The sequence below is a fragment of the Drosophila bipectinata genome, chromosome 2L (genome assembly GCF_030179905.1).
Source record: "Drosophila bipectinata strain 14024-0381.07 chromosome 2L, DbipHiC1v2, whole genome shotgun sequence".
Lineage (NCBI taxonomy): Eukaryota > Metazoa > Arthropoda > Insecta > Diptera > Drosophilidae > Drosophila > Drosophila bipectinata.
Genome location: NC_091736.1, coordinates 12,028,285 through 12,054,652, shown reverse-complemented (window position 1 = coordinate 12,054,652; position 26,368 = coordinate 12,028,285). Strand labels below are relative to the sequence as shown.

At 38.9% G+C, this 26,368-nt stretch overlaps 1 protein-coding gene across 17 annotated transcripts; it reads left to right on the top strand.

Annotated features, from left to right (window-relative positions):
- Window positions 1-2,504: 2,504 nt before the first annotated feature.
- Ca-alpha1D (Ca[2+]-channel protein alpha[[1]] subunit D) lies at window positions 2,505-25,058 on the top strand. Of its 17 annotated transcripts, XM_017241540.3 has the most exons (34): window positions 2,505-2,651; window positions 3,591-4,011; window positions 4,278-5,133; window positions 5,881-7,148; window positions 7,217-7,436; window positions 8,371-8,476; window positions 8,722-8,861; window positions 9,082-9,188; window positions 9,533-9,685; window positions 10,481-10,662; window positions 10,837-11,356; window positions 11,423-11,648; window positions 11,704-11,914; window positions 11,972-12,184; window positions 12,246-12,361; window positions 12,418-12,476; window positions 13,374-13,491; window positions 13,911-14,040; window positions 14,201-14,367; window positions 14,458-14,545; window positions 15,104-15,211; window positions 16,709-16,816; window positions 17,717-17,769; window positions 17,826-17,972; window positions 18,031-18,502; window positions 18,559-18,642; window positions 18,700-18,762; window positions 18,824-19,012; window positions 19,068-19,316; window positions 19,377-20,036; window positions 20,125-20,573; window positions 21,065-21,105; window positions 23,513-23,643; window positions 23,699-25,058. In XM_017241540.3, the coding sequence occupies exons 2-34, from the start codon at window positions 4,002-4,004 to the stop codon at window positions 24,221-24,223; spliced, it is 8,169 nt and encodes a 2,722-aa protein (XP_017097029.2). In that variant the 5' UTR covers window positions 2,505-2,651; window positions 3,591-4,001; the 3' UTR covers window positions 24,224-25,058. The 17 variants fall into 17 exon arrangements, 15 of the variants coding, with proteins under 15 accessions (XP_017097029.2, XP_070132945.1, XP_070132944.1 ...); XM_070276844.1 differs by lacking the exon at window positions 16,709-16,816; XM_070276843.1 differs by lacking the exons at window positions 13,374-13,491; window positions 16,709-16,816 and adding an exon at window positions 12,694-12,820.
- The last annotated feature ends 1,310 nt before the right edge of the window (window positions 25,059-26,368 follow it).

Genomic DNA, 26,368 nt, shown 5'->3' with positions numbered 1-26,368 from the left:
TGTGTTCAGATTTATTTTTAAGCTAACCGCAGAAAATAGTTTTTTTTCTGCGAAGAAAAATCTAAAAAGATCCGTGGTTTTACCGATTTTAGTGTCAATTTTATACATTTTCGATCGTTTAAAGCAATCTGCATAAGTGAAATATTAAATATTCCAAAGAAAATAAGTGAAAAATTAAAAAAAAGTGAAACAGCATACATATAGAATATATATATATCTATATTGCGTGAGAAAAATCTATAATGCATATTAAACTGGCACAATGCGAGCAGCTAAAATATATATAAATAACAGAAGGAATTAGGTGCCTAAAATAATACAATTAAATAAATCAACAGCCTTAAAACAATAGTAACTAGTTCATAGATCTGATCAGTGAAAAGAAAAAGAAATCTTCTTAAGCGAAACAAAATATATACTAAGCGAATGAGAAATATCTCCCAAAAAGTTTAAAAATATCAACGCCACGTATGCTGCCTTTGCCTTCTTGGCTCGGATTGTTGGTACGCACGACTGCCCCTCAACAAATAAAAATCGCAGCGTGTTTTTATTGTTGCCACGCGAGGGAGGCACCGACGGATCATCTTGTAAGTGAAATGTTCAACAAGCAGGCCCCGCAATTAACTAGATCAAGAGTATACACTATATGCACCAATATAGCTGTTTAAAAATAGCAATTAAAGTGTTCCATGTTGTTTCAAACTTTTGCATTGTTCTATATAATTCGGTATTGCCGAATTCAGGAATTTTTGATTTACCCAAAAAAAGCATTTAAAGTGGAATTAATATATTTTTATGTTCGGCAACAATTTTTGTTGTTTCTCTCCCGAGATGAGGCCACAAAAGAAACAACATTGCCGCATTGACAGATCCAACTACGTGTGCTTGATCCAAATATAGATGGGGCAAAAACGTCTTCTGGCCCAAAAGAAAATTACCGAATACCGAAGATACACTTTTCTCATCCTCTTCAGATTCGCCGTCCAATATTCTCTGACTGATTCTAAACAAAGAAAAAAAGGGTCATAATTCACTTGAAGTCAAATAAAATAAAAATTCGCATACATTGTAGTTTCGGCCTTCATTAAAAATCATGAACATTTTAATGACTTTAATTAGGAGTCTAAAAACAAGATCGAAGCGATCACCATATTCTTAAATATTTTTTACTATTTGTTTATAAGCTGGAAGTAAACAAATCATAAAAGGCACGAGCAACTGAACTCCAAAACATCATAATATCGTTTTAAAAAAAAACATTTAGGTGGAAACAAAACAAATTAGTTGACTAAAAGTTTTCCTAATTATACGACAATTTGAACACATATATTTTCACAGCGTGTTTGAAAATTCCAACAAATCACTTTGCCACTTCGCACCGGATATATGTATATTTGTATATCGTTAGCCAAAATATCCCGACAAGAAACACGCCCATCGAAAAATGAAATGGTATTAAACATTATGATATACAGCCGAGCGTCAGAAAAAATTTTGCAATGAGTCAGACAATCGCCGTGTAAGTGAAGTTCAGTCCGGTGGGTGGGAAAAGGGGGACCAGTATTGCCCGGAAAAAGTCTGTTTTTAATTTTTGACATTTGCTCTCTGGCCTTACTCTCTGAAAGAATTGACAGAAGCTCTCCCCAACTGTCAAAATCCCAGAACGCATGCGTTCACCAACATCAGCTGCTTGACAACAAATGTGAGTGCGAGTGGGAGAAAGATACAAAAAACTCGGAAAACTCGGGAAATCTCTCGCGATCTATTCATAAAAGTTGGGGCAGCTTCTGATAAAAATATCTATAGCCACTGAGGGCGAAAACAAAAAAGACCACAAACATACAAATAGGTGAAATAAAATAATGCTCGGTTCCTGCTTTTCATTCTTCGGCACATTTTAGTATTCGGTTTGTTTGTAAACAAAACGGATGCATTTCTTAAACTGAGAAATATCACTGGGGTTTCCCTGTCTTTGTATTGAATTCATGTAGTGTTTATGAAATAAATTCAATGGTTGTGCATTTAGTTACATTTTTGTTTAGGTATAGGTACCTATACAATGAGCTGTATATCATTTTTGAAATTCAAGTGTTAAGTGATCGGCTGAAAAATGTACTCCTAACTTTGGGTATGTTTTTCTAATAAATTTAAATTTTAAAATAAAATATGTTTACTAGTTTTATAAAGCTAAAGTGCTACATTCTTCTACGTTTCTTCTTATGTGCTACATTTCTTTAAAAATATACCCTTAAAGATAGATTTGGATTCTGGAAATTGTAATAAAAGAGTCCTTGTGTTACAAATTTGTTTATTAATAATGAAACTTTATTTAGAAAGCTCGTTCAACTTCAAAAATATATGTTCCATCCGATTCCAAAACCTTTATAAAGATAAGCAAGCTCAAAAATGTAAGCTTTTCCTGAAAGCCTTGGCTTTGGTAAACGTCAACATTTTCGTAGTTGCCTTTCTGAAAAGCTGTATTTTCCTGCACAGTGTGCTTTTGTTGCTGATTCCTTAAACTCGTTCGCGTTGCTGCTGGTCGCGTGTGAAAAAAAAATAAAATACAACATATAAAGTGGCCCAGGAAAATATAATCCATACAAAATAATATAGAACGCAGAGTGTAATGTCCAAGGATGATTGCAGACCAAGTAGGAATCGAATAGGAATACGCGGAAACTGCTGGGAAATGGAAAATCGCTTTCACTTTCTTCGCAGTGCGCGTTTGAAATTTTTCACATATTCATATGTGTTGGTGCTTCCACGACTGGGGTGTGCATGTGTGTGCGGGGTATTACATTTACGTGGGTAGGTCAATCGGTCAGTTAGGACCTTTTAGCGTGGCCAAGAGGTTACTGCTCAGACAGAATACAGTAGGTAAATGTAATCGCCAGGATAGTCAGCGCACAAAAGTATGCTCATTGAATTTCCCAAGCGTGCCATTAAAAGCCAATGAGCAAATGAATTTTTAGTGCCGAAAGCGCGCACTTGACCTCATTTCGTTGCCGTGGGTATTCTGGCACATTCCTGGAACTTATGTACGACTGTGTTCCTGACATTTAGTCACATTAATCAGTGACGGATTGGGTCGGGATGACGGGGACTACAGCCCAACACACAACCGAAAAAAACACTCACTCCCCGTAACCCCCCCGATTTGGGCAACAAAATAAAACGAGAAATAGTATTTTATCGCTTTTTTGGCACTTTCGAAGAAAGTCTTATTTTGTTTGCTGCAAAAAGCTTTCGCTGCAAACAAAGCTTAGCGGAGAGAAAGCGAGGAGAGAAAGGCTCTCTCGTCCTCTCGACCAAAGTTGATTGGCCATTTGACAGTTTGTGTCCCAAAAATGTTGTTGCGACAACAAAGGTAAAACGTAAACATTGGGATTGTTTTTCCTTTCTATTTTGATGCTCACCACACACACATGCGCCACCTGGGTTATATATAGAAAATGATAATCAATGATAATTTATTATCTCTAATGGGAAATTTTGGTCATTCACTCAACTGGAATTAATCTAATTCCAATAAAGTGTGCGCTAAAATAACAAAACTTTCAAAAGGATTAATTCAAGCTCGGGTACTTTAGATCTCAACTTCAAAAACTCAACTGAATGCCTAACGCAGACTTAATACAATTGCCAAATTTTTCAAACCGTCGCTTTAAAATCGTCCAAAAAAACAACTAAACCAAAAGAATATACAAAAAATATATTAAGCACCACCGAAATATTTCTACAAATTTTTCCGGAAAATAGAAGCTTTTATGCGTATTAGAAACCCATGCTCACCCTGAAAGTAATCGTCGGTACATGTGGGGGTGTGTGTGAATGAGACCAAGCACACCTGTTGCCGCAATGCTTCCGATTTGGCCGCCTTGCTGACCGCGTGTTTCGTATCGGCCATTTGGCAGGGACCTTTCTCCACCAAGAGGCGTTCTGAAAAGTGCATTTTGAATGACAGGCAAATCAATATTGAGCGACCGAAGGAAACTTCAAATATGAATACAGGTACAAGGTGGTGGAGGGTACATACAGCACATTCATTTCGCTATTTAGTTTATTATTTTTAGAAGAATACTTTGTTGGAAGTTAGGAAAGTTATGTCATCATTTTGAATCCTGACATTTTTGTTAGTCATTTTCCCTTATTGTTTACTTCAATCAAAAGTTATGATTTTGCTCAGCACGCCACATCTTGTGGCACATTAAGGGCCTGTCATACAGAGCTAATTAATTATCCTCTTTTCACGCCAACTATAATAATTTATCGATCAGGAGACCATAAAGAGAAAGCCTCTCAACAACAGCAACAAACGCAACAAATACAGCAACAGCCGCAGCAGCAGCAACAATTGCCGCAGCATCCAGACCAACAACAGCAACAGCAACCAATTAATAGATATGATGCCTTGGACAATTCTAGTTCGAATAATAAATTAAATCGTAAATACAATAACGATAAGGATAAGGATAAATCTAGCGATAGGAATCGGGAAGCGAGCAGGGATTCGTCGTTGTTGCCCGCCAGTGTTGTCATCATCGATGAATCATGCCCTGTGAAGAGCCAGAAATCACCGACCGGCATCGAGCCGAGCTCGAGCATCATGCCAAGAGGTGGCACCTCCTCCTCGCAACGACGCCGCCAATTGCAATTCCAGAGACAAAAGGAGGCCACGCTTTATGACCGTGGAGATGAGGCAACAGCCTCGTCCTCATCCTCCGCCCCGCCCCCAGCCCCCGGCTCCGGCTCCACCCAGAGTGTGAAGGGGGGCGGGGAGCTGGTGAATTGTATAGCCTACGATGACAACACCCTGGTTATCGAGCGCAAGCCCTCGCCCACATCCCCCGCCTCCTCGCGACGCTATCTGAAGGCGGACACCCCGACGCGTGGCAGTCGGAAGTACAACCGCAAATCCTCGGCAGCCAAGAGCGATTTGGAGGTGGTCATGGTCAGGCCGGAACACCATCACCAGCACCGGTCACCGACGATAACGCTTCCAGTGCCCACGACACCACTGACCACATCGGCATCGGCGGGCGCTTCTCCAACCGGAGCGGTATTGGGTTCAGGACTGGGATCGGTATCGGGATCAGGCACGGGAACGGGAACAGGAACGGTCCTGCAACAAAGGTACTTGCAGCTCCAACTGGAGCACGAAAAGAAATACATTTTTCAAGCAATGCAAGAGTTTGATTATATGGAACAATCTAGGAGCTCTAGGGCATAGTAAGTCAGCTCCAGATACATTTATACCCCAAAACTGAATATCGTATTCCTATCGTGCCTCAATGTTGTTGTCCATTGTCCTGTGTGCGTCGCCTATTGTTTGTGTGCCCTGTCTGTCAGACTGTCTTGATGTGAGAGTTAAGTCGCATGCAAATCCAAATAAATGTGTAATTTTCAGACAATAGGTTTCTCCCTTCTTTTATGGGATAAGCGAGGGAATATATACAAGAACTTTATATAATATCTGCTTCGTGTTTCAAAGCCTACATCGCATATGATGGATGTGCCATAAAAAGAGGAATGTGTTTATATATGTTCAGAGAAATTCACAAAATTTGTTTACAAAGACTTTCTAAACTTTTTTTGTTTTAAAGAAACAGCCATAGTTTTTACGACAAAACAAATTTTAAAATTTGAAGGTAGTTTTTGGGGCTACATGTCGTATGAGTAATGATCCTTCGAAGTATACACATATTGTTTAAATAAAATATTAAGTACATGAACACATTTATGCCAAAACCAGAAACAAACCAGAAATCCGCAATTCTAAATGCCAACCTTGAACCTTGTAGTCGTAGCGTAAATGATTGATGGCATGTGCATCTGGAAATATGAAAGTTTAACAATGCCCTTCTCTCTGCCCACCCACAGTTGCAGTGCCCTCGACCAGTCAGAGGACGCCGGCCAGGCCACCACCTCGAGGAGACGACCCACCAGCACCGAGCTCGCCCTCAGCAACGTCACTAGTCAGATTGTAAACAACGCCACCTACAAGCTTGACTTAAAACAGCGCCGCCGCAGGAGCAACAACGGGGCAAGTGACCCGGCGGCGGGAATAGCCTCCGGATCCGGGCCTGTTTCCGGGTCGGGCACCAGTCCGGGCCAGTCGGCGGGTCCTTCGAACGGCGGAAGTCGGCGACGCAAGTCGAGTTGTACGAGTTGCGGGGGCGGTGGCATTAGTGCACCGGGACCCAGGCTAACGCCCGAGGAGGCGTGGCAGCTGCAACCACAGAATAGTGTGACCAGTGCCGGCAGCACCAACAGCAGCTTTAGCAGCGGGGGAGGACGCGACGACGATAGCAGCTACAGTGCCGTTGGCGGCGACAGCAGCAGCAGCAATAGTTGCAATTGCGACATCACCGGCGACAATAGTACGTTGCATGGTTTCGGGGTCGGTGACGTCAGCAGCTTCATCGGAGACGACGAGTGCGAGGAGGACGAGGACGACGCTAACCACCCAGATCTCAGTTCACAGACTCTGCGCACCGCAGCCATTGTAGCGGCAGTTGCGGCAGCGGCCAAGGAGCAACAGGACCAGCAGGATCAGTCTCTGTCGCTGGGGGCAGCGGCCACCGACTGCGAGAGCTTTAGCGAGCGACGGCAGGATGCCGATGAGGGCGTCCGGATCATCCAGGAAAGCGGCGGGAACAACGACTCACTCGAGGACGTCGGCGAGGTCGATGACAATGCCGATGTTGTAGTGAGAAAGAATTCGCGCAACCGACCCTCGATCAGGAGGACATGTAGGATTACCGAAGAGGACGACGACGAGTTCTACGAAGACGATCAGGACCAGCAGGGCGACGACGACGAGGAGCCCGAGGGCACCACCATAGACATTGATGAACAGGGCCATCCAGACCAGGACGAGGACCCCGAGGACGACGAGGACGTGGACGAGTACTTTGAGGAGGAAGAGGACGACACTCAGGCCTTCTCACCCTTCTACTCCAGCTCGGCAGAGTTGATAGATAATTTTGGCGGCGGCGCGGGCAAGTTTTTCAACATAATGGACTTTGAGCGAGGAGCCTCCGGCGGTGGCAGTTTCTCGCCAGGGGGCAATGGACCCGGCAGCGGTGAAAACTCGGCCCGGTACGATGGCGGCGAGGCGGAGTTAGGCGGCGGCAACAACATAATGGGTAAGTGCTTTATGCTCAAAACTAACAGTCTCTTGCTCCACTAACACCTTTGCGATCCCGCTCTCTAGGCATCGACTCCATGGGCATTGCAAACATTCCGGAGACCATGAACGGCACCACCATTGGACCCAGCGGTGCGGGTGGCCAAAAAGCCGCCCCTGGTGCCGCCGGTCAGAAACGGCCCCAACGGCGGGGCAAGCCGCAACCGGATCGTCCACAGCGAGCCCTTTTCTGCCTGACCGTCAAGAACCCTTTGCGAGCCCTTTGCATTCGCATCGTGGAGTGGAAGTATCCTTTTGAACAAAAAAAAAATATGCCGATTTGCTTGTAGATTTAAATAGAACTTACTAGATAATCAATTTACAAAAAGTGTAAGGTATTCCGATCCCAAATCAGATCAATTTTTATATAGATACAGCCATTAGGGAACATTTTGGGCACTTTCCCCATTTTTAAAGAGGATCATACAGGAAATTTGACAAAAAATCTAGGAATTATTTTTTTCTTAGATTTTGATGCAGATTGCAAGAGAATCGGTCCAGAAATCATTTAAGGTATTCCGCTTAATAATCGGTTGACTATTTTCAAAGATATAGCCATGGCTGGGGGCCATATTATGCCTCCATGCACTTTCCCCGTTTTTGAAGGGGATCCTAAAGGAATTTTGACAAAAAATCTAAAAAATATTTTGTTCTTAGATTTTGATGCAGATTGAAAGAGAATCGGTCCAGAAATCGTTTAAGGTATTCCGCTTAATAATCGGATGAATATTGGCAAAGATATAGCCATCGCTGTGGGCCATATTGTGCCTTCATGCACTTTCCCCGTTTTTAAAGGGGATCCTAAAGGAAAATTGACAAAAAATCTAAAAAATATTTTGTTTTTAGGTTTTGGTAGAAGTTGATAGAGATTTGATATACAAATCATTTAAGGTATTCTGCTTATAAAGTGGATCATTATTCGGAAAGATATGGCCTTCGTTTGGGTCACATACATTTTCCTAACTTTTGAAGGGTATCCTTAAAAAAAATTGGACCTAAAATATACTATATTAGGTTTTAATGGAATTTTATAGAATAAGGTTTAGGATATTGGGCCTTTGATTGGAATAAATATTGAAAAATATATGGGCTTTGCAGTAGGTCAGTTTGTCATGTTTTGAATATAATTTAAACACCATAAAAAATTTCCATGGCTTTCCCTAACTGCTTTTACTTTCTAGACCATTTGAGTTCCTTATTTTGTTAACCATATTTGCCAATTGTATTGCCTTGGCCGTTTATACGCCTTATCCAGGCAGCGATTCGAATGTTACGAATCAAACCTTGGTAAGTACTTTTGTTGCCCAAACTAATGGGTTTATTGAGTTGAAATCTTATCCATGATTTACTAATGAATTTGAATTTCTTTCATGTATCTCTTATATCCACTTCATCCGCATCTGCACTGTGCATCCATTAAATTCATAAACTCATCATCGATTCGAATCCTGAAAACAATCCGAAACCGAAATACACGCACTCCCAAAACAAAAACTCCAAAACCAAAAAAAAAAAAAAACAAAACCAAACAGGAAAAAGTTGAATATATATTCCTAGTTATATTCACAGCGGAATGTGTTATGAAAATTTTAGCATATGGTTTTATGTTACATAATGGTGCATATCTAAGAAATGGATGGAATTTATTAGATTTTACAATTGTAGTTATAGGGTAAGCATACAAAATATTCCAGTTAAAAGCGCTTAGCGCCCAGGCCCATCCCCGGCCTCGTTTTAACCATTTTCTATGTTACCTTATATCCAATTCAATCAAAATTTACCCAAATCGGATAAAAAAAAAAGAAAAAATAGCGATGAAAATTATGAAACAAATATGTATAGAGGTCGAAACTAAGACACGTATAAACTTTGTATGCCATACACTTTTTCAGAGCAATAAGTACAGCACTTTCTCATTTGATGAAGGATGCCTTCGATGTGAAGGCCCTCCGTGCCTTTCGAGTGCTGCGTCCACTGCGACTTGTATCGGGTGTACCAAGTAAGCGCTTCTTTGCACCATCAAAATTTCACTAAAGCTACAAAATTTACTAGCCCTGAATGTTAAAAAAAAAAATCTAGAAAAAACTGCGGAATGGTTCGTAGTTAAATGCTGCACAGAAATGTATAAAGTTTGTTAATAAGGGCGGACTTTTATGGGGTAAATGATGTGTCTAAATGTTAATATTACAATTTAATATGTATAGATGAAAGATATCCTGTACATCTGTGCCGTATTTCCCTTGCATTTAATGTTCGCACTAGTTATTTTCCTGCTAAACAAACTAAGCACCCCAAGAACCCAAATCCAATCGATTACTGGCTTTTCATAACGCTATTCTACAGGTCTACAGGTTGTGCTTAATTCAATTTTAAAGGCCATGGTGCCACTGTTTCACATTGCACTCCTGGTCATATTCGTAATCATTATCTATGCGATCATCGGCCTAGAGCTCTTCTCGGGCAAGTTGCACAAGGCGTGTCGCGATGAAATCACAGGTAAGCGGAGATTCTCGCCCCATCGAATCGTACAATATTTATACGTTGTGCGAATATCATTCAATGTCTTGAATGCCACCAGATATGTCGCATTAAAAAATCAAAGTCCAATGGTTCTATAACTACCAGATTAGGCCCACTGGAATTTGGAGGCTACAAAATTTTTTTTTTTTTTTTATCAATCAATCAATAGTTATATTTAAAATCTGTCCGAAGTTATGGACAATAATTAAATTGTATAATGGGACCTTAACTTAATGAAATATTGAGTAGTACAATGTTTGCTTATCCTAGGAAACTAATTTTAACAGTAGACCTTAGCGATAGAATTCAAGTTAATTATTGTCGGGCCCTTTAGTGGGCCTTGTTAGTTTTTCAACTGCAGCTCAGTCCCGTTCGCCCGAGTGGCAGAGGTCCAGTGGGTGGGTCCGTTTCAGCCTCCTTGTGGTGTAGCTGTTGTCCAGAAGAAAAAATAAAAATATACAAAATATTCAATTAAATTTACACTACAATTTCTAAACACCTAAAACAGATAAGAAACGCCTCCATTTCCGACTAATCTGTTAGTAAATAAACCTATTGAAACTATTGTTTGGGACAAGTCAAATATGCCAAAGATGCGGCATATTCCGCAATGACAATTGAACACTGAAACTCATAAGAAACCCAAATGGCATTCCCTAAAACAGAAACCGTATCCCAACAATATCATCTCACATCCATTACATTTCATTCCAAACCTTCATTCAAATGCACAAACCTAAACAAAACCAATCCAAACGAACCGGGATCTAGGTGAATATGAGGATGAAATTCGGCCTTGTGGTGTGGGCCGTGCCTGCCCGGAGGGCATGAAGTGCTACGGCGGCTGGGAGGGACCCAATGACGGCATCACGAACTTCGACAACTTCGGCCTGGCCATGTTGACGGTGTTCCAGTGCGTCACCCTAGAGGGCTGGACTGATGTGCTCTATAACGTAAGTACTGCTTAAGCCCGGTACTTTCTAAAAGAATTCTTTAAATTATATTTTTTAAATTTGTAAATATTAATCAGTTAATTTTCTCTTTGTGCAGATTTTTTTTTTAAATATATACATTTTTAAATCCCTTATCCAAAACCACTAACATCCCTCAAACTTTTCACTGCTCAGATTCAAGATTCCATGGGCAGCGACTGGCAGTGGATGTACTTTATTTCGATGGTCATCCTGGGTGCCTTTTTTGTGATGAATCTGATTCTCGGTGTGTTGTCCGGTGAGTTCTCCAAGGAGCGTAACAAGGCCAAGAATCGCGGCGACTTCCAAAAGCTGCGCGAGAAGCAACAGATCGAAGAGGACCTGCGGGGCTATCTCGACTGGATAACCCAGGCCGAGGACATAGAACCCGATGCTGTGGGTGGTCTGATACCCGATGGGAAGGTCAAGCAAATGAATGAAATGGACTCGACCGAGAATCTGGGCGAAGAGATGCCCGAGGTCCAGCTGACTGAGTCGCGATGGCGAAAAATGAAAAAAGACTTCGATCGGGTTAACCGCAGGATGCGGCGAGCCTGTCGCAAAGCCGTCAAGTCTCAGGCCTTCTATTGGCTTATTATTGTCCTGGTTTTCCTCAACACCGGCGTCTTGGCCACAGAGCACTACAGGCAGGTGGATTGGTTGGACAATTTTCAAGGTGAGCTTTTGAAAATAATCAAACAAGTTCTTGAATTCGATCTTTTTAATGTTTTCAATCCCTCAGAATACACGAACGTGGTCTTCATCGGTCTCTTCACCTGTGAAATGTTACTGAAAATGTACAGTCTGGGCTTTCAGGGCTACTTTGTATCCCTGTTCAATCGCTTTGATTGTTTTGTGGTGATTGGTAGTATTTCCGAAACACTTTTGACCAATACAGGAATGATGCCGCCTTTGGGTGTTTCTGTGCTGCGTTGTGTGCGTCTTCTCCGTGTCTTCAAAGTGACCAAGTAAGTTAAAATACGAGTCTGTGAAGGATTTCCCATTAAAAACTCTTTTTTTTAGATACTGGAGGTCTCTTTCCAATCTCGTTGCTTCCCTTTTGAACTCTATACAATCAATTGCTTCGCTTCTGTTACTGCTCTTCCTGTTTATTGTGATATTTGCTCTACTGGGCATGCAAGTCTTCGGCGGAAAATTTAATTTTGACGGCAAAGAGGAGAAGTATAGGATGAACTTTGACTGCTTTTGGCAGGCTTTGCTCACAGTCTTTCAGGTTGGTATTAAGGTTTACCTAAAAGAATTCAATTCAAACTAAAACTATGGTGTCCAGATCATGACTGGTGAGGATTGGAATGCTGTGATGTATACCGGCATCAATGCCTATGGTGGAGTGTCTTCTTACGGGGCCCTGGCCTGTATTTACTTTATAATTTTGTTCATTTGTGGTAATTACATTCTGTTGAACGTGTTCTTGGCCATTGCTGTGGATAATTTGGCTGATGCCGACTCCCTATCGGAGGAGGTGGAAAAGGATGAGGAACCAGTAAGTGGACTATTCCTTAAAGAAAACCGATTTTCAAGAAACTTAATTATATCATTCCTAGCATGATGACTCAGCTTTCAAGAAGTCCCATAGTCCCACTCCAACAATTGATGGCGAAGATCATCTGAGCATCGATATAGACATGGAACCTCATGAGTTGGATGACGAGGAGAAGATGTAAAACTCACTCATATAGTTCTAAGACTTTTATTTATCAAAAAACTCTATTACAGGGATCATGAAACCCTTTCCGATGAAGAAGTTCGTGAAATGTGCGAGGAGGAACAAGAAGGTATCATTCGAAATTTATATTTAACCAACCACCAAACTAAGCCGAGACTAAGATCTCTACATAATATAAGGCCTGAAAACTTAAGTATTTTAGCTTATGCTTAGACCCACTAAAGACTAACAAGTATCGAAAACGAACAAATATTTCCTAAAAAACACGCCGCCGATGCCTATTTTACTTGGAAACCACAATCACACTCGTTAATATTAATCGAAAGACTCCCATTCTGAAGTATCAGCCCATGCCACTGCACGACCCCGGCGTTTATCTGAAGTCAGCATGAAGAAGACTAAAAAGCCCATACCGCGAGGCAGTGCATTTTTCATTTTCAGTTATACAAACAGGTAATTCAATCAAACAATCAATCAATCAATCATCACTGACCGACAATCCGCAAACACTCTCGCTCACTTTTAATAAATGGTTATGTGTCTTGTGATTGGAGTTATTTTCTTTTGATATTATTACCATTATTTTGCACACTGGTTTAGCATGTGACAAAAAATTAAATAATTATTATAAACTGTAATTTCTTATCCTTAGCTGTGTCTAATCCATATTGTAATATTGCAAAAATGTACATAAATAATTTGTTAAGTTTTTAAACGAAACCCCAAACCACATAGAAACTTTTAATGGTTTCAACTTGTTTTATTTCTCTTTGGTTTTTGCATTTTGCCTTTAGGGTCGATCGGTTATAAGTAAGATACTATTTATTTTTAGATTTTTAAACAAGGAAACTGTTTTTTTTTAATTAGTCTAGTTTTAAGATAGTTGTAGATTTATTGTACAAATGGTTTTCGGTCAAATTCTCATAAATGTGTTTATTATTTTTTCCAAATTGGCAATTTGCATATATATCCGTAATATATGATAAAATTTGTATTGCATATATAGTGGATGAAGAAGGCATGATTACAGCACGACCCCGACGTATGTCCGAGGTTAATACGGCAACGAAAATTCAACCCATACCACCGGGCACATCATTTTTTCTTTTCTCACAAACGAACAGGTTTTTATATTATAGTTTTAATTTTCCACGAATGTGAAAATCGAACCAAAAACACTTCTATTTTGTGAATGTGTGTGTGCACTGTGCGTCTGTGTAAATCCTTTTTACAAAAATTAAATAATAATCATGTATTTGTCTTTTGTTTAACCAACTTTTGTGTATTGTCCCAAGTAAACAAAAAGATCCGAATTTATTTTTAGTTTGGTCAGTTTTTAGAAAACCCCAATATAGTAGTCGAACCACGATTAGAATATAAACCCTAGATGCTTCTTATATGTTACTGTGTTTTAGCTTTTATAACGTGTCTTGTGAGAAATCTAACTGCCTGATCTGTACTCTTGTTTTGTGAATTTTGTTTTTCTTCGTTTTTGTAATCCAAACATAGTTTTCCAAAAACTAACTAACTTAATCCTCGACAGATTCCGAGTCTTCTGCCATTGGCTTTGCAACCACAGCAATTTCGGCAACATTATCCTATGTTGCATCATGTTCTCATCGGCTATGTTGGCGGCAGAAAATCCATTGAGATCCGACGACGATTTGAACAAAGTAAGTAGCTCCAGTTCCGATCGAGAGAACGGACAGAAAGGTTACAAAATTTGTAAGTTAAAGATGGAAGCTCAAATCGAGTGGAAATCGTTTATTTATGAGCTATGGTAACAGCACTCACATGTCACTCAATGTCCTACACCATTAATTTATTTTTCAGGTTCTCAATAAGTTTGATTATTTTTTCACGGCAGTTTTCACAATAGAACTGATTCTGAAATTGATTGCATACGGCTTCGTTTTACACGACGGAGCCTTTTGCAGATCCGCATTTAATCTATTAGATTTACTTGTGGTCTGCGTATCATTGGTATCACTAGTGTTCAGGTAAACAAACATCAGTATAACTACTCTAACCCAGTAGTTGCGATAATAATTATATCTTGAACATAACAATAACGTCGATTTCAACTGCAGTTCGAATGCGATCTCAGTCGTGAAAATTCTACGTGTGCTCCGTGTTTTAAGGCCACTCAGAGCTATTAATCGTGCCAAGGGTCTCAAGGTAAGAACCCATCCAAAACTCCTTACTCTCACACAAATCAAATGCTTCAATTAAAAATGGGTCAATTACTTTTTATTTGATTTCGATTTTATTAATTTTGATTTTTATAATTTTTTTACAAAAGCACAAAAACAATACTTATAATTACTTAAACAAAAACTTTTTTTAATAACATAAAATAAGTTCTTTCTTGGACCAACCAAATAAATCCTTGAAATGCTGGGTGTAGGGTGCACCGAAATAAATAAAAAAAATATATTTTATTATATACCACAAAATCAAGAAATGTCTTATCCAACACACAAGCGACAAAGTAATCTATCTAATTTTGAGCTTTAACACCTAACGAAAATGGGCGTGGAATAGAAATGTATGGGCGTGGCTTGGGCATAGATAAACCTATGTAATAACCGATAATACTAAAACACACGACCACCCATCTGTACGCGCAAATACATACTATAAGTTAAAAAGCAAACAAAAAATCAATTAAATTATGATTAGTTTTATCTTTTATAAAAGCAATACTATATCTATATATTGTCGATTCACATACAGCATGTTGTTCAATGTGTCATAGTCGCAGTTAAGACTATTGGAAATATTGTGCTCGTCACATGCCTACTGCAATTCATGTTTGCCGTGATAGGAGTCCAATTGTTTAAGGTATGATTTTATTCTTAAGTTTCAATTCAGCTTTGTTTCTAGCTTAGAGTTTAGGCTGAAATATCGAACAGAACCCGTTCAAATTCCATAAAGAAATTTCTGTAAATACCTTTACTCTTCTAAAAAGGGTTTTAAGTTATTCTTTAAAATATCTACCAGTTTATACTAAAAACTCAGTCAGATACCTTCGCATGGAACCTTAACTCTTGCTTCCTTTTAAATAATAAGTAACTATAGGTATTATAAATACATAAAATAGAGTTGACTCAGCTTAAAATAGGTTTAGTTAATGCAGATATAAGCTTGTACAAATTTTTACATTGTTTTTTTTTGGGTGCACACACATGCAACTTCAAAAAATCTCCTAACATATTGATGTTTAAAGTTACTTTCCGTTTCCGTTTAAATTTTTGCATCAACTAATTTTGTTTCGAAGTTTTGTTCATTTTTTATTATCCAACAATTTGTACAATTGGTTTTACTAATCTAAAGTCTATTTTCCAAGTGATTAATACGGATATGTAAATAATACAAACTCTTGCTGCCAAGTATTGCTTATTAATGCGCAGCACAAATCTCAGGAAATCTTACCAATGACAGTTATAGCCAAGAGCCTTGTTCTAGTAAAAATATTGTTTACAAACCAATGGGACGGGACTATCGGGGTGAATCCTATTTTGATTTCATTTTGGGTTCTTTGCCACAAATCTAACACAACTCACACGACTTAACACACTACACATATTAATTGTAATATCAATTCGTATATATTCCACACCCATTTTCTGCATTTGTCCACGTCTAAATGCAACAAACCAACAATAATAGGTAACCAGAAGCAATCATGCACATTTATTATACATTACATGCTATGTATTTCAAAAGCACACACTGCAGCACATAAACTTTGGGTCTTTTCCTCAAACAGCAATCCAACCTTGCACCCTAGCATCAAGGCTAACCAGTCTCAACCGAAAATAATATCCTTTTTGTAAAGAACCTCTCGAGTTACGGACCTCCTGTTAACAAATCCCCTCCAGTGTCTTATTTGGAAAAATATTGATAATGTAAACTTTCCTGATTTATTATTTTATATTATTTTTATTTCCCTTTATTTCAAATATTTCAGTTTGATTTTCAGTTGAATTCTTTTATGATTCGTAAATTTGTAAACTACAAAACCAATTCATATATTTAGACCTTAAAGACCAAATACCAACCCTTTTTTACAAAATAATGCCCCAATATTATAAATGTATTTTCTTCCTTTTTTTCTCTCCTTGAACGTGCTTCGGTTGTTTTGAATTGAATTTTGCAAACCAAAAAAAAAATCTTTTTAATATTAACATTGACACCAAACCGTTTGATTTCATTTAAAAATAAATTTAAAAAAAATGCGACAACCAAAAAACAAACACACTAAACCTAAACGTTACAAAAAATTCGCATAATTCAACCAATTGGCCTACACTGAAACAAATTCTCAAACTTCAACAGTATGTGGTCAAGTGCGTTGTAGTCGCAATAAAAACCATTGGTAATATCATGTTGGTGACATATTTGTTGCAATTCATGTTTGCTGTTATTGGAGTACAACTCTTTAAGGTAATTTCTTTTGAATTATATTTGAAAAGTCATTGGTAAAGGGTATTATTAGACTTTAAAGGCTTTAAATGTGCGCTTCTATTTTTAAAGGATCAAGGATAATAAATATGCTGCATTATATATGTGTGCTTTGAATTTTGATGTATTTTTTTCAAAATGGGTTTCATGTGGTTAGGATTATTTTACGGGTACTTCAAATCGAAGGTAACTATTTTCAATGCTATATCTCTTGACCTAAAGAGACCAATTCTGAGTTACGTTTCTTTTCCATTTTCCTTCTAACTGATTCAAGATGCTTTGCAAACTATTTTTGGTAAACCGAAAACAAAAAAATACGCTCAAGTTTTATCAATCGGCTTAGCTCAGTTTCTAGCTCCTCTAGACTAACCTCAGAGCAAGTGTACCATTGTTAGCCAGCTCCCCGCTAACCCCATGTAATATATATTCCGTATTCTGTAATCTGCATATCCTATGTACCTAACACACTTACTAAGTACTTTCAACCCAGTAACCCCTCGTTGGTGTTTCGTCTGTAAATATTGTGCCGTGAACAGAAATAATACCGTTTCGTCCATCCAATATTTTGCGAGCGTGATGTAAATGTGTTTGTTTATGAAACACCCTGTACATGTGTGCATATAATACTCGTATATATATTTAGAGCTAGTCTATCGTATTCTGCTCTATAATATATCATAACTAGGTTTTAGAAAGTAGTCCGTACAGTAAAGCAGTTTTAATGATTGTGATTTCAAGTTGGCACTCTCAAGCGAAGTATACTTCATCTTGAGGCTGCCATGCCTAACAAATACTCATGGCACCTTCCTTATTCTAATCTATAATGTTTTCCATTCATCACGGTCATCTACGATCCCTCCTCATTCCATATGCAATATTTAGGGAAAGTTTTTCAAGTGCTCTGATGGTTCCAAAATGACCGAGGACGAATGCTTGTAAGTAGATACCTCATTTTCTTAAACTCAGTTACTGAAGTTGGAATACTTTCTAGTGGCACATACTTGGTCTATGATGATGGCGATATTCACAAGCCACGCTTGAAGGAGCGGGAATGGAAAAATTATGGTTTTCATTTCGACGATGTGGCTAAGGGGATGTTGACCCTGTTTACGGTCTCCACCTTTGAGGGTTGGCCAGGGTAAGTTGAAATTTAAGAGCTTGAACAAGTAATAACTACATTATAATCCTTCTTCCAGATTGCTATATGTTTCAATCGATTCAAATAAGGAGAATGGCGGTCCAATACACAATTTCCGTCCGATCGTAGCTGCCTACTATATAATCTACATTATCATTATTGCCTTCTTCATGGTGAACATATTCGTCGGTTTCGTTATTGTCACTTTCCAGAACGAGGGTGAACAGGAATATAAAAATTGTGATCTGGACAAGAATCAGCGCAACTGCATAGAGTTTGCTTTGAAAGCGAAGCCAGTACGTCGATATATACCCAAGCATGGTATACAATATAAAGTCTGGTGGTTTGTCACATCGTCATCCTTTGAGTATACAGTCTTTGTGTTAATTATGATAAACACTGTAACACTGGCTATGAAGTTTTACAATCAACCCCAGTGGTATACAGAGCTTTTAGATGCCTTGAATATGATTTTTACGGCAGTTTTTGCATTAGAGTTTGTCTTTAAACTGGCCGCTTTTCGATTTAAAGTGAGTATGATGCTTTAAAATTGGTAGAAATTGTATTAATTTTTTTGTGGTTTCAGAACTATTTTGGAGATGCCTGGAACGTGTTTGATTTTATCATTGTTTTGGGCAGCTTTATAGATATCGTCTACTCTGAAATTAAGGTTTGTAACTGAATAGATAAAATCTACAAAATAATAACATTTATTTATAAATTGTAGAGCAAAGATACTTCTCAAGCATCCTGCGATATTGTTGAAGGTTGTAAATCTAGAGCCAAAGCTGTAAGTTTAATAAATTAATTAATTCTTTATAACTTCTTACAATTTTCTTAAAATATTTAAGGCTGGTTCAAATTTGATATCCATCAACTTCTTCCGACTGTTTCGTGTGATGCGACTTGTTAAGCTCCTAAGCAAAGGCGAAGGCATTCGAACCTTACTCTGGACCTTCATTAAATCCTTTCAGGCCCTGCCTTATGTAGCTTTGCTCATTGTACTTTTGTTCTTCATCTACGCGGTGGTCGGAATGCAAGTAAGTATCTAATAGAGCTTTATTAAAGTCAATATTTTGTAAAAATATTTTGCAGGTGTTTGGAAAAATTGAATTGGATGGTGGAGGAGCCATTACGAGCAACAATAACTTCCAGACCTTCCAGCAGGCGGTACTGGTTCTCTTCCGTTCGGCCACCGGCGAAGCCTGGCAGGATATTATGATGTCCTGCTCTGCCCAGCCGGACGTAAAGTGCGATCCACGTTCTGATTCGAAGGGTGAACTCTGCGGCTCCTCTATTGCTTATCCATACTTCATTTCCTTCTACGTTCTCTGCTCGTTTTTGGTAAGATGATCTAATACTGGAAATTCAACTTTCATAAATACTTTTCCAATAACATTGCAGATTATTAATCTTTTCGTTGCCGTCATTATGGACAACTTTGACTACCTGACGCGAGATTGGTCCATCCTGGGACCCCATCACCTGGACGAGTTTATTCGTCTGTGGAGCGAATACGATCCGGATGCTAAGGGTCGCATCAAGCATCTGGATGTGGTGACCCTACTAAGAAAGATATCCCCGCCGCTGGGCTTTGGAAAACTGTGTCCCCATCGCATGGCCTGCAAGCGGCTGGTGTCCATGAACATGCCACTCAACTCCGACGGCACTGTCCTTTTCAATGCAACTCTCTTTGCCGTGGTCCGGACCTCCCTGAGCATCAAAACCGATGGCAATATCGATGATGCCAATGCGGAACTGCGGGCCACCATCAAACAGATCTGGAAGAGAACCAATCCCAAGCTATTGGACCAGGTCGTACCGCCACCCGGCAACGATGACGAGGTGACTGTGGGCAAGTTTTATGCCACCTACCTGATCCAGGACTATTTCCGGCGCTTCAAAAAGCGCAAGGAGCAAGAGGGCAAGGAGGGTCATCCCGACAGCAACACCGTCACTCTGCAGGCCGGTCTGCGGACCCTTCACGAGGTCTCTCCAGCGCTTAAGAGGGCCATTTCTGGTAATCTTGATGAACTGGACCAGGAACCAGAGCCCATGCACCGGGTGAGTTTCTCTTATTGGTTTATGTATAAAATGGACCTTGGAATAACGCAAAAATAAAATTTATATTTAATTTTTTATGAATTCACAGCGCCACCATACTCTCTTTGGAAGTGTTTGGTCCTCTATCCGCCGGCATGGCAATGGCACCTTCCGGCGCAGCGCCAAGGCCACCTCCTCTCAGAGCAACGGCGCCCTAACGCTGGGCGGTTCCCCCTCAGGAGCAGTTGGGGTGGGTGGAAGCTCCCTGGTGCTGGGCAGTGCTGATCCGGCCGGAGACTACCTGTACGACAACCTGAACCGGAGCGTGGCCGACGGCGTCAACCACATCACCCGGAACATCATGCAGGCCCGCCTGGCAGCGGCCGGCAAGCTGCAGGACGAGCTTCATGTGGCTGGCAGTGGCGGAGAACTGAGGACCTTTGGCGAAAGCATCTCCATGCGGCCACTGGCCAAGAACGGAGGTGCGGTCGGAGGTGGAGTGGCTGCGGCTACGGTAGCCGGAACGCTGCCACCCGAGGCGAATGCGATATCTTATGAGTGAGTATGGGGTTGGGAGGAGAGCGTCAGTGGAGCGCATTCATTAGGCCAAAGTTGGAGTTGATCCTTTGGCTTTCACTTAGCCAAAAGGACGAAAAAAAAAGAATACACAACGCTCCATTACCATACTACATGTTATTATGGCTTGCTGTTTAGTGAGTTGATCAATATTCCTTATTGCCAACAATGGTCGTTTTTTGTTTTATGGCATTTTGTTTGGTCACCTAGTGAAGAGCGCCTTAAAGTTTGTAATGGACAAAAGGAGCTGAGTTTTAGCGACTTGGCACCACCCAAATACAAATACGAGTTTTCAATTAGTTGACTTAGCGATTCTAGTTGCAATCACAGAATACCTTTAAAATCATACCTGATTCAACATAAACTAGCCGATTAAAACCCATTTGAAAAAAATGACCAACCAGCAAAAGTCTCTTTGAGAAAAATGCAAACATAAACCAAACTTTTACTCAATCCCCGAACATTAATTTCAGCAACCGCAATCGTGGTATTTTATTGCATCCATATAACAATGGTAAGCCTAAAATGCTGCAAATTGCAAAAAAAATAATAAAAATTAAAAACAAAACGTAACATATAACTTCAGCAGTAACTACAACAGCAACAACTAAAATGCACAACACTTTATTCAATTTGTTTAATGTGTTTATGTTTTATTCCTTTTTAAGCAACAAAATTCTAAAATTAATTCTCAGCAAATCGGTTCGTTTGTCGTTTACACACACTTCAAAATTGAACTTTTAACAAAAATGCAAAAAAAAAAAAAAAGAAAATAACACTTCCATATCTGGTTGTTTAACATTTTATTTGTTTCGTTTAAACTCCGGTTATGTAGCTGCTGCATTAAAAATATCGCAAATATAAAATAATGTACAGACTCTAGTTCACCGCGTTCTAAAATTTGTTATTGCCTGCGGAATGCCAAAGTGTTGAAAACAAAAAATTCAGATTAAATTCAAATGCAACATCATTAACTAATCGGACAACTATTGTGACTACCTGGCTGCTTGTTAATCGAGATTAAGTCGCAACAATTATGTTTTCATAACATTCGTAGTAAACATATACTCAGTCTTTAATAGAACATATTTAAATTAGAGTAGAACAGATTCGTAGATTAGTCGATTTGGAGTGCAGCTTAAACGTACAGCTAAAAATTATAATGCTTTCACTGCCACTTAGTTGAAATCAAGCCAAACACATGAACACATATCTTTCGATCCATAAGCATTTATTTTCGAGAATATTTTACTTTCAGAAAGGGCTCTCTAACAGGTAAAACCAAAGGAATACTTTAAATTTATTTTAAAATTTCAAAAAAGGTTTTGTAACGTGTTAACCTCTAAAAGTACAAGTGCTAAGGGAACATATTATCCGCAAAAGTATTTATATCCTCAGTTTATTTTATTTGAAACATAGATGCAATGTATACATCTGACATTTGAATTGGCTGATCTATCTGTCGATACTTGAAACTTTTCTATCCCGGTCACTCTTCTTCTATTAAACACAATTCCGTTCTCCGAAAATAAAAATTAATACCCCGCTATAACTAATTAATCCCATTAATCACAGTGCCTTTGGCTCCTTTTGTAAATTACAAACTAACCAACGGAAGTAAACTATCGATGAATTCGGAAAATGAAACCATGTCAATTGTGTCTGTTAAAGTAATTCGCCTTTATAACTTTCTCTTACAAAAATCTTTATTGTAGCATAAGTGATTCGAGTTTAAAGACCACCGAGTGCTGAAAAATTCTAGCAGGATGACTGTCCCAAAAAAAAAGAACAATCTGGTTTCCTTTCTTTGAGGAAACCATTCCATAAATTTAGTTTTCGTTTTGTTATGTTTTCATTGAGTTTCCGATGGGAAGAAATATATTGACCTATCCGCTGTCGGCTCAGATTATATGATATTTTGTGAAAACGGTTTGAGAGTGGATTAATGACATAACACCTACAACAAGTACAACAAACTACAAGTACCAGAAACAACTTTAACAACAACAATGTTTAACACTCAACAACAGCAACAAGAGAGAACGTAATTAAAATCAAAACCAAAGCCCGATATCAATGTCTATCTATTCCATATATATAAAATAATTATATATATACATATGCTATATAAACGAACCGTGATGTTGTGCCCATCTACTCATAAGCCTTGGCCTTGGCTTTAATGAGCCTTGTCCCCCGAAAATGTGTTAATGTGTGCCTTGCGTCCATATAAACCACATCCAGTATAAAACTAACCCCAAATTCAAATATTCAACCGAAACTCTAAACGTTGTCTCTTATTTAAATATTCCAACTTGCCGTTGTACTTCAATGTCGCATTATCGTCGCTTTTATTTTCATTTTTGTGTGCTGGTCCCTCAGGTTTCAGATATTCTTTTCGTTACGAACATTGAACTAAATGTGAATACACTTACACTGAAAAAAATACACCAATCAATCATCTGAAGACTATACACGTATACATAGTCGGGTCGCTTGCATTGTTCATAGAACGCCTAGTTTTAGAATACGTATGAGTGTTATGCCACTTAGAAAAAGTATATACTTAACCAATTTGTATCGGTAACTGCTTGCTTTAGCTTATCGAAGTTATGATTTATTTTAAGTTCTGCCTACGACATTCATTGTAAATTAAAGGCTATTAACCAGAATGAGAGTATTAAAGTGTCATGTATATATTGCTTATATTGAATGCCTAACTAATCATTAACTGTAACTAATATTTGAATAAAAAAAAATAGGGTTGATGATCCAGGATTATTAAAAATGTAATAACGAAACAGTAAGAATATGTTCAGTAGCTTCTGGATCATCAAGACCTATTCCAAAATGTAATACCTGACAAAACTTAACATTTTAAAGAATTCTTTAAATATTTTATCTAATTTTGAAACATGCAGTCTACGCACCCAATGGTGCTATTCCTGGCCACGAACGCATGATCCAATCGACCCCAGCTAGTCCATACGATCAGCGTCGTTTACCAACTTCATATGAAATGAACGGCCTAGCCGAGTCATTGATTGGAGGGGTAAGTGTCATAGAAATAAACAAAAATAGAAGGTCTAGCTAATCACAAATTTTAGGTACTCGCCGCTGAGGGATTGGGTAAATACTGTGACTCCGAGCTCGTGGGGATGGCATCCCGCGAAATGCAAGAAGCCTTAGATATGACGCCCGAAGAAATGAATCTGGCCGCCCATCAGATCCTCTCGAACGAGCATTCGCTAAGTCTGATCGGCAGTAGCAATGGTAGCATCTTTGGTGGATCAGCCAGTGGTCTGGGTGGTTTGAGTGGTGGCGGCGGCGGAAGTAGCAACATTCGGAATGCCTTTGGTGGAAGCGGAAGTGGACCATCCTCGTTGTCGCCGCAGCATCAACCGTATTCGGGAACATTACAGTCGCCACCGATACCGGACAATCGTCTCAGACGGGTTGCCACAGTCACGACCTCGAACAATAATCATAAGTCCCCAAATGGCCAAAACAGAACGAATAATTTAAATAGCAGCCAAGTGACCATGTCGCCCACAATGCAACAGCAACCACAGCAACAACCGCCACAAAAATCGCCACCGCGAGGTCAAGGAAACCACACCTTCTCCTCTTAGCACCCACATTGTAATCTACACATACAAAATGTCTTCTTCATGGAATTTTAAACGTACATCTACTAGAATCAGTTCAATTCCAACTGATTGTGTCCTTTTGTATAATTTTTAGCGAACAAAAAACAACACTTTAGTCTTAGCAACGAGAATTGATCTATTTATGTGGACCATTCACGGGCGAGTGGATGATACTAGTGTAGAGGAATTTGTAAAACTTGTAAAAAGTAATCAACATACTGTATATTAATAAAACAATTATTCTGTTCATTTGATTTTTGAAAAGTCTATCGTTGGCTAATCGCCCTTTAAAAAGAGCTACAAACCAAACAAAAAATAATAAAAACAATTTAGCTAAAAATCATAATTTTTGTTGTAAGCAACAAGAAAATATGTATATTTTTTAAAGCAAACTAAAGATTAATATCCCAACTGATAATGCCTAAATTTGATTAGTAATGGACCTAAAAAAAAAAAAACAAATAAAAGAAACAAAAGATTAATGATAAATAAGCAGACACAAAAACATAATTGATTAGGTAATAATATTCAATAATAAACATAAATTAATATACAAGAACATTGTACTCACATTATTGAACGACAATGTAACTACCTATTTCGATTTAGACGCATTTTATTTTTTAAGTATTTAATATTTGAAAACTAATGAACGGATTTGTTTTCTAAACACGGCAAACAAATATGAAATGTATAAAATTAATAGCAAAATTTCAAGAGACGGGATACCCCCTTTAAAAACTATAAGAAAACTGAATTTTAATTGTTATGATTGAATTTTATAAATAAAGTCAGAGAAATTTGAGCAAATTAATAACGAATATTGTGTTTTCTTTCCGCCACATAGCCATGTGAGTTTTTGGTTATGAATTTTATGGAATGGCCGAAACACTTTTCGCCATTTTCAATCAACCAATTTGAAATCTGTTCCAGCCAGGTCTGGACTATGCAAATAAAGGAACTTCCAGCAATAAAGCGTTTAACAAACCCGGTTGGCAGGGGCGGTAAAAAAAGGGAGAAAAACAGAAGTTTAATTAAAAAACTGCAAATTGATTTTGCGTGTTAAACGATTCGAATAGATTCGACTCGGGCAACGCGAAGAAGTATTAAATTTTTCCAAAATATGTATGCACTTGGTATACTATACATACACACGGATATTCCAATTTGTATACATTCCGGTGGCAAGTGACCTTCTGACTTATCTTTATTTTTTCCAATAGCCCCGAGAGCTTGCACGTGTTAATCTGCCACACAAAGGATTTAGAGTGCCTCCTCCTCCACAAAGGAAAAAAAATATAAAACAAAAAAAGGGAACTATAAAAATAAACAAATAAACAGAACCAAGCAGAGGAGAACAGAGGCAAGTGGCTAACTTTTTTTCATCGATTTTCTGTCTGGTGCATTTTCTTAACAACATTTGCCCCAGTCGCCCCATCTGCCAAGTCCGCCCCATCCTCAGCCTTCTGTTGGGTTCTGCACGTTGCAATTTGGCGCTGCTCTTCGGTTTGCCAATGCCATTGTTTGACTTGGGCTAATACGAGTATGAGCCTCAGCTCTGTGGACGCTTCTGCAGCTGCAATCGAAGGAAAAAACAACAGAGGGAGCGAGGAAAGAAAGCGGGAGCTGCAAAGGAATGGGAATTCAACTGAGATTTCCAAAGACAGGACAGGACAGCCCTGGCACTGGACAGGACAGGACGGGACGGGACACGCCACACCACACCACGTCCCATGGTCGAGGATAACGCAAGAAAATGTTCTTAAATTAAATATTTGCTCGCTCCAAATCGGGCTCAGAGCCTCAAAAGCTGGAAACTGCGAGCTAGGAGCTAGAAACTTCTAGGATTCTAGGAGCTGGTACTGGTGGGTTAAGAGAATATGCAACTAATCATCATGACATCCACAATGCCCCTCCATAAATATTTCACATGCTCTCTGGCGATTTCCGTGCAAATATCCAACGAAACGCATTGTCACTGTATGTGCGGAAATCTTTTATCACGTAAGTGGGTTGGATGGTGGGATTAAAATAAAGTTTTAAATTCAGTTTAGCTTTTCAAATAGAGGCTACTAAGCTAACGTAAGTATTTTACTTTAAAACAAAAACAAAGTAAAAATATTTATG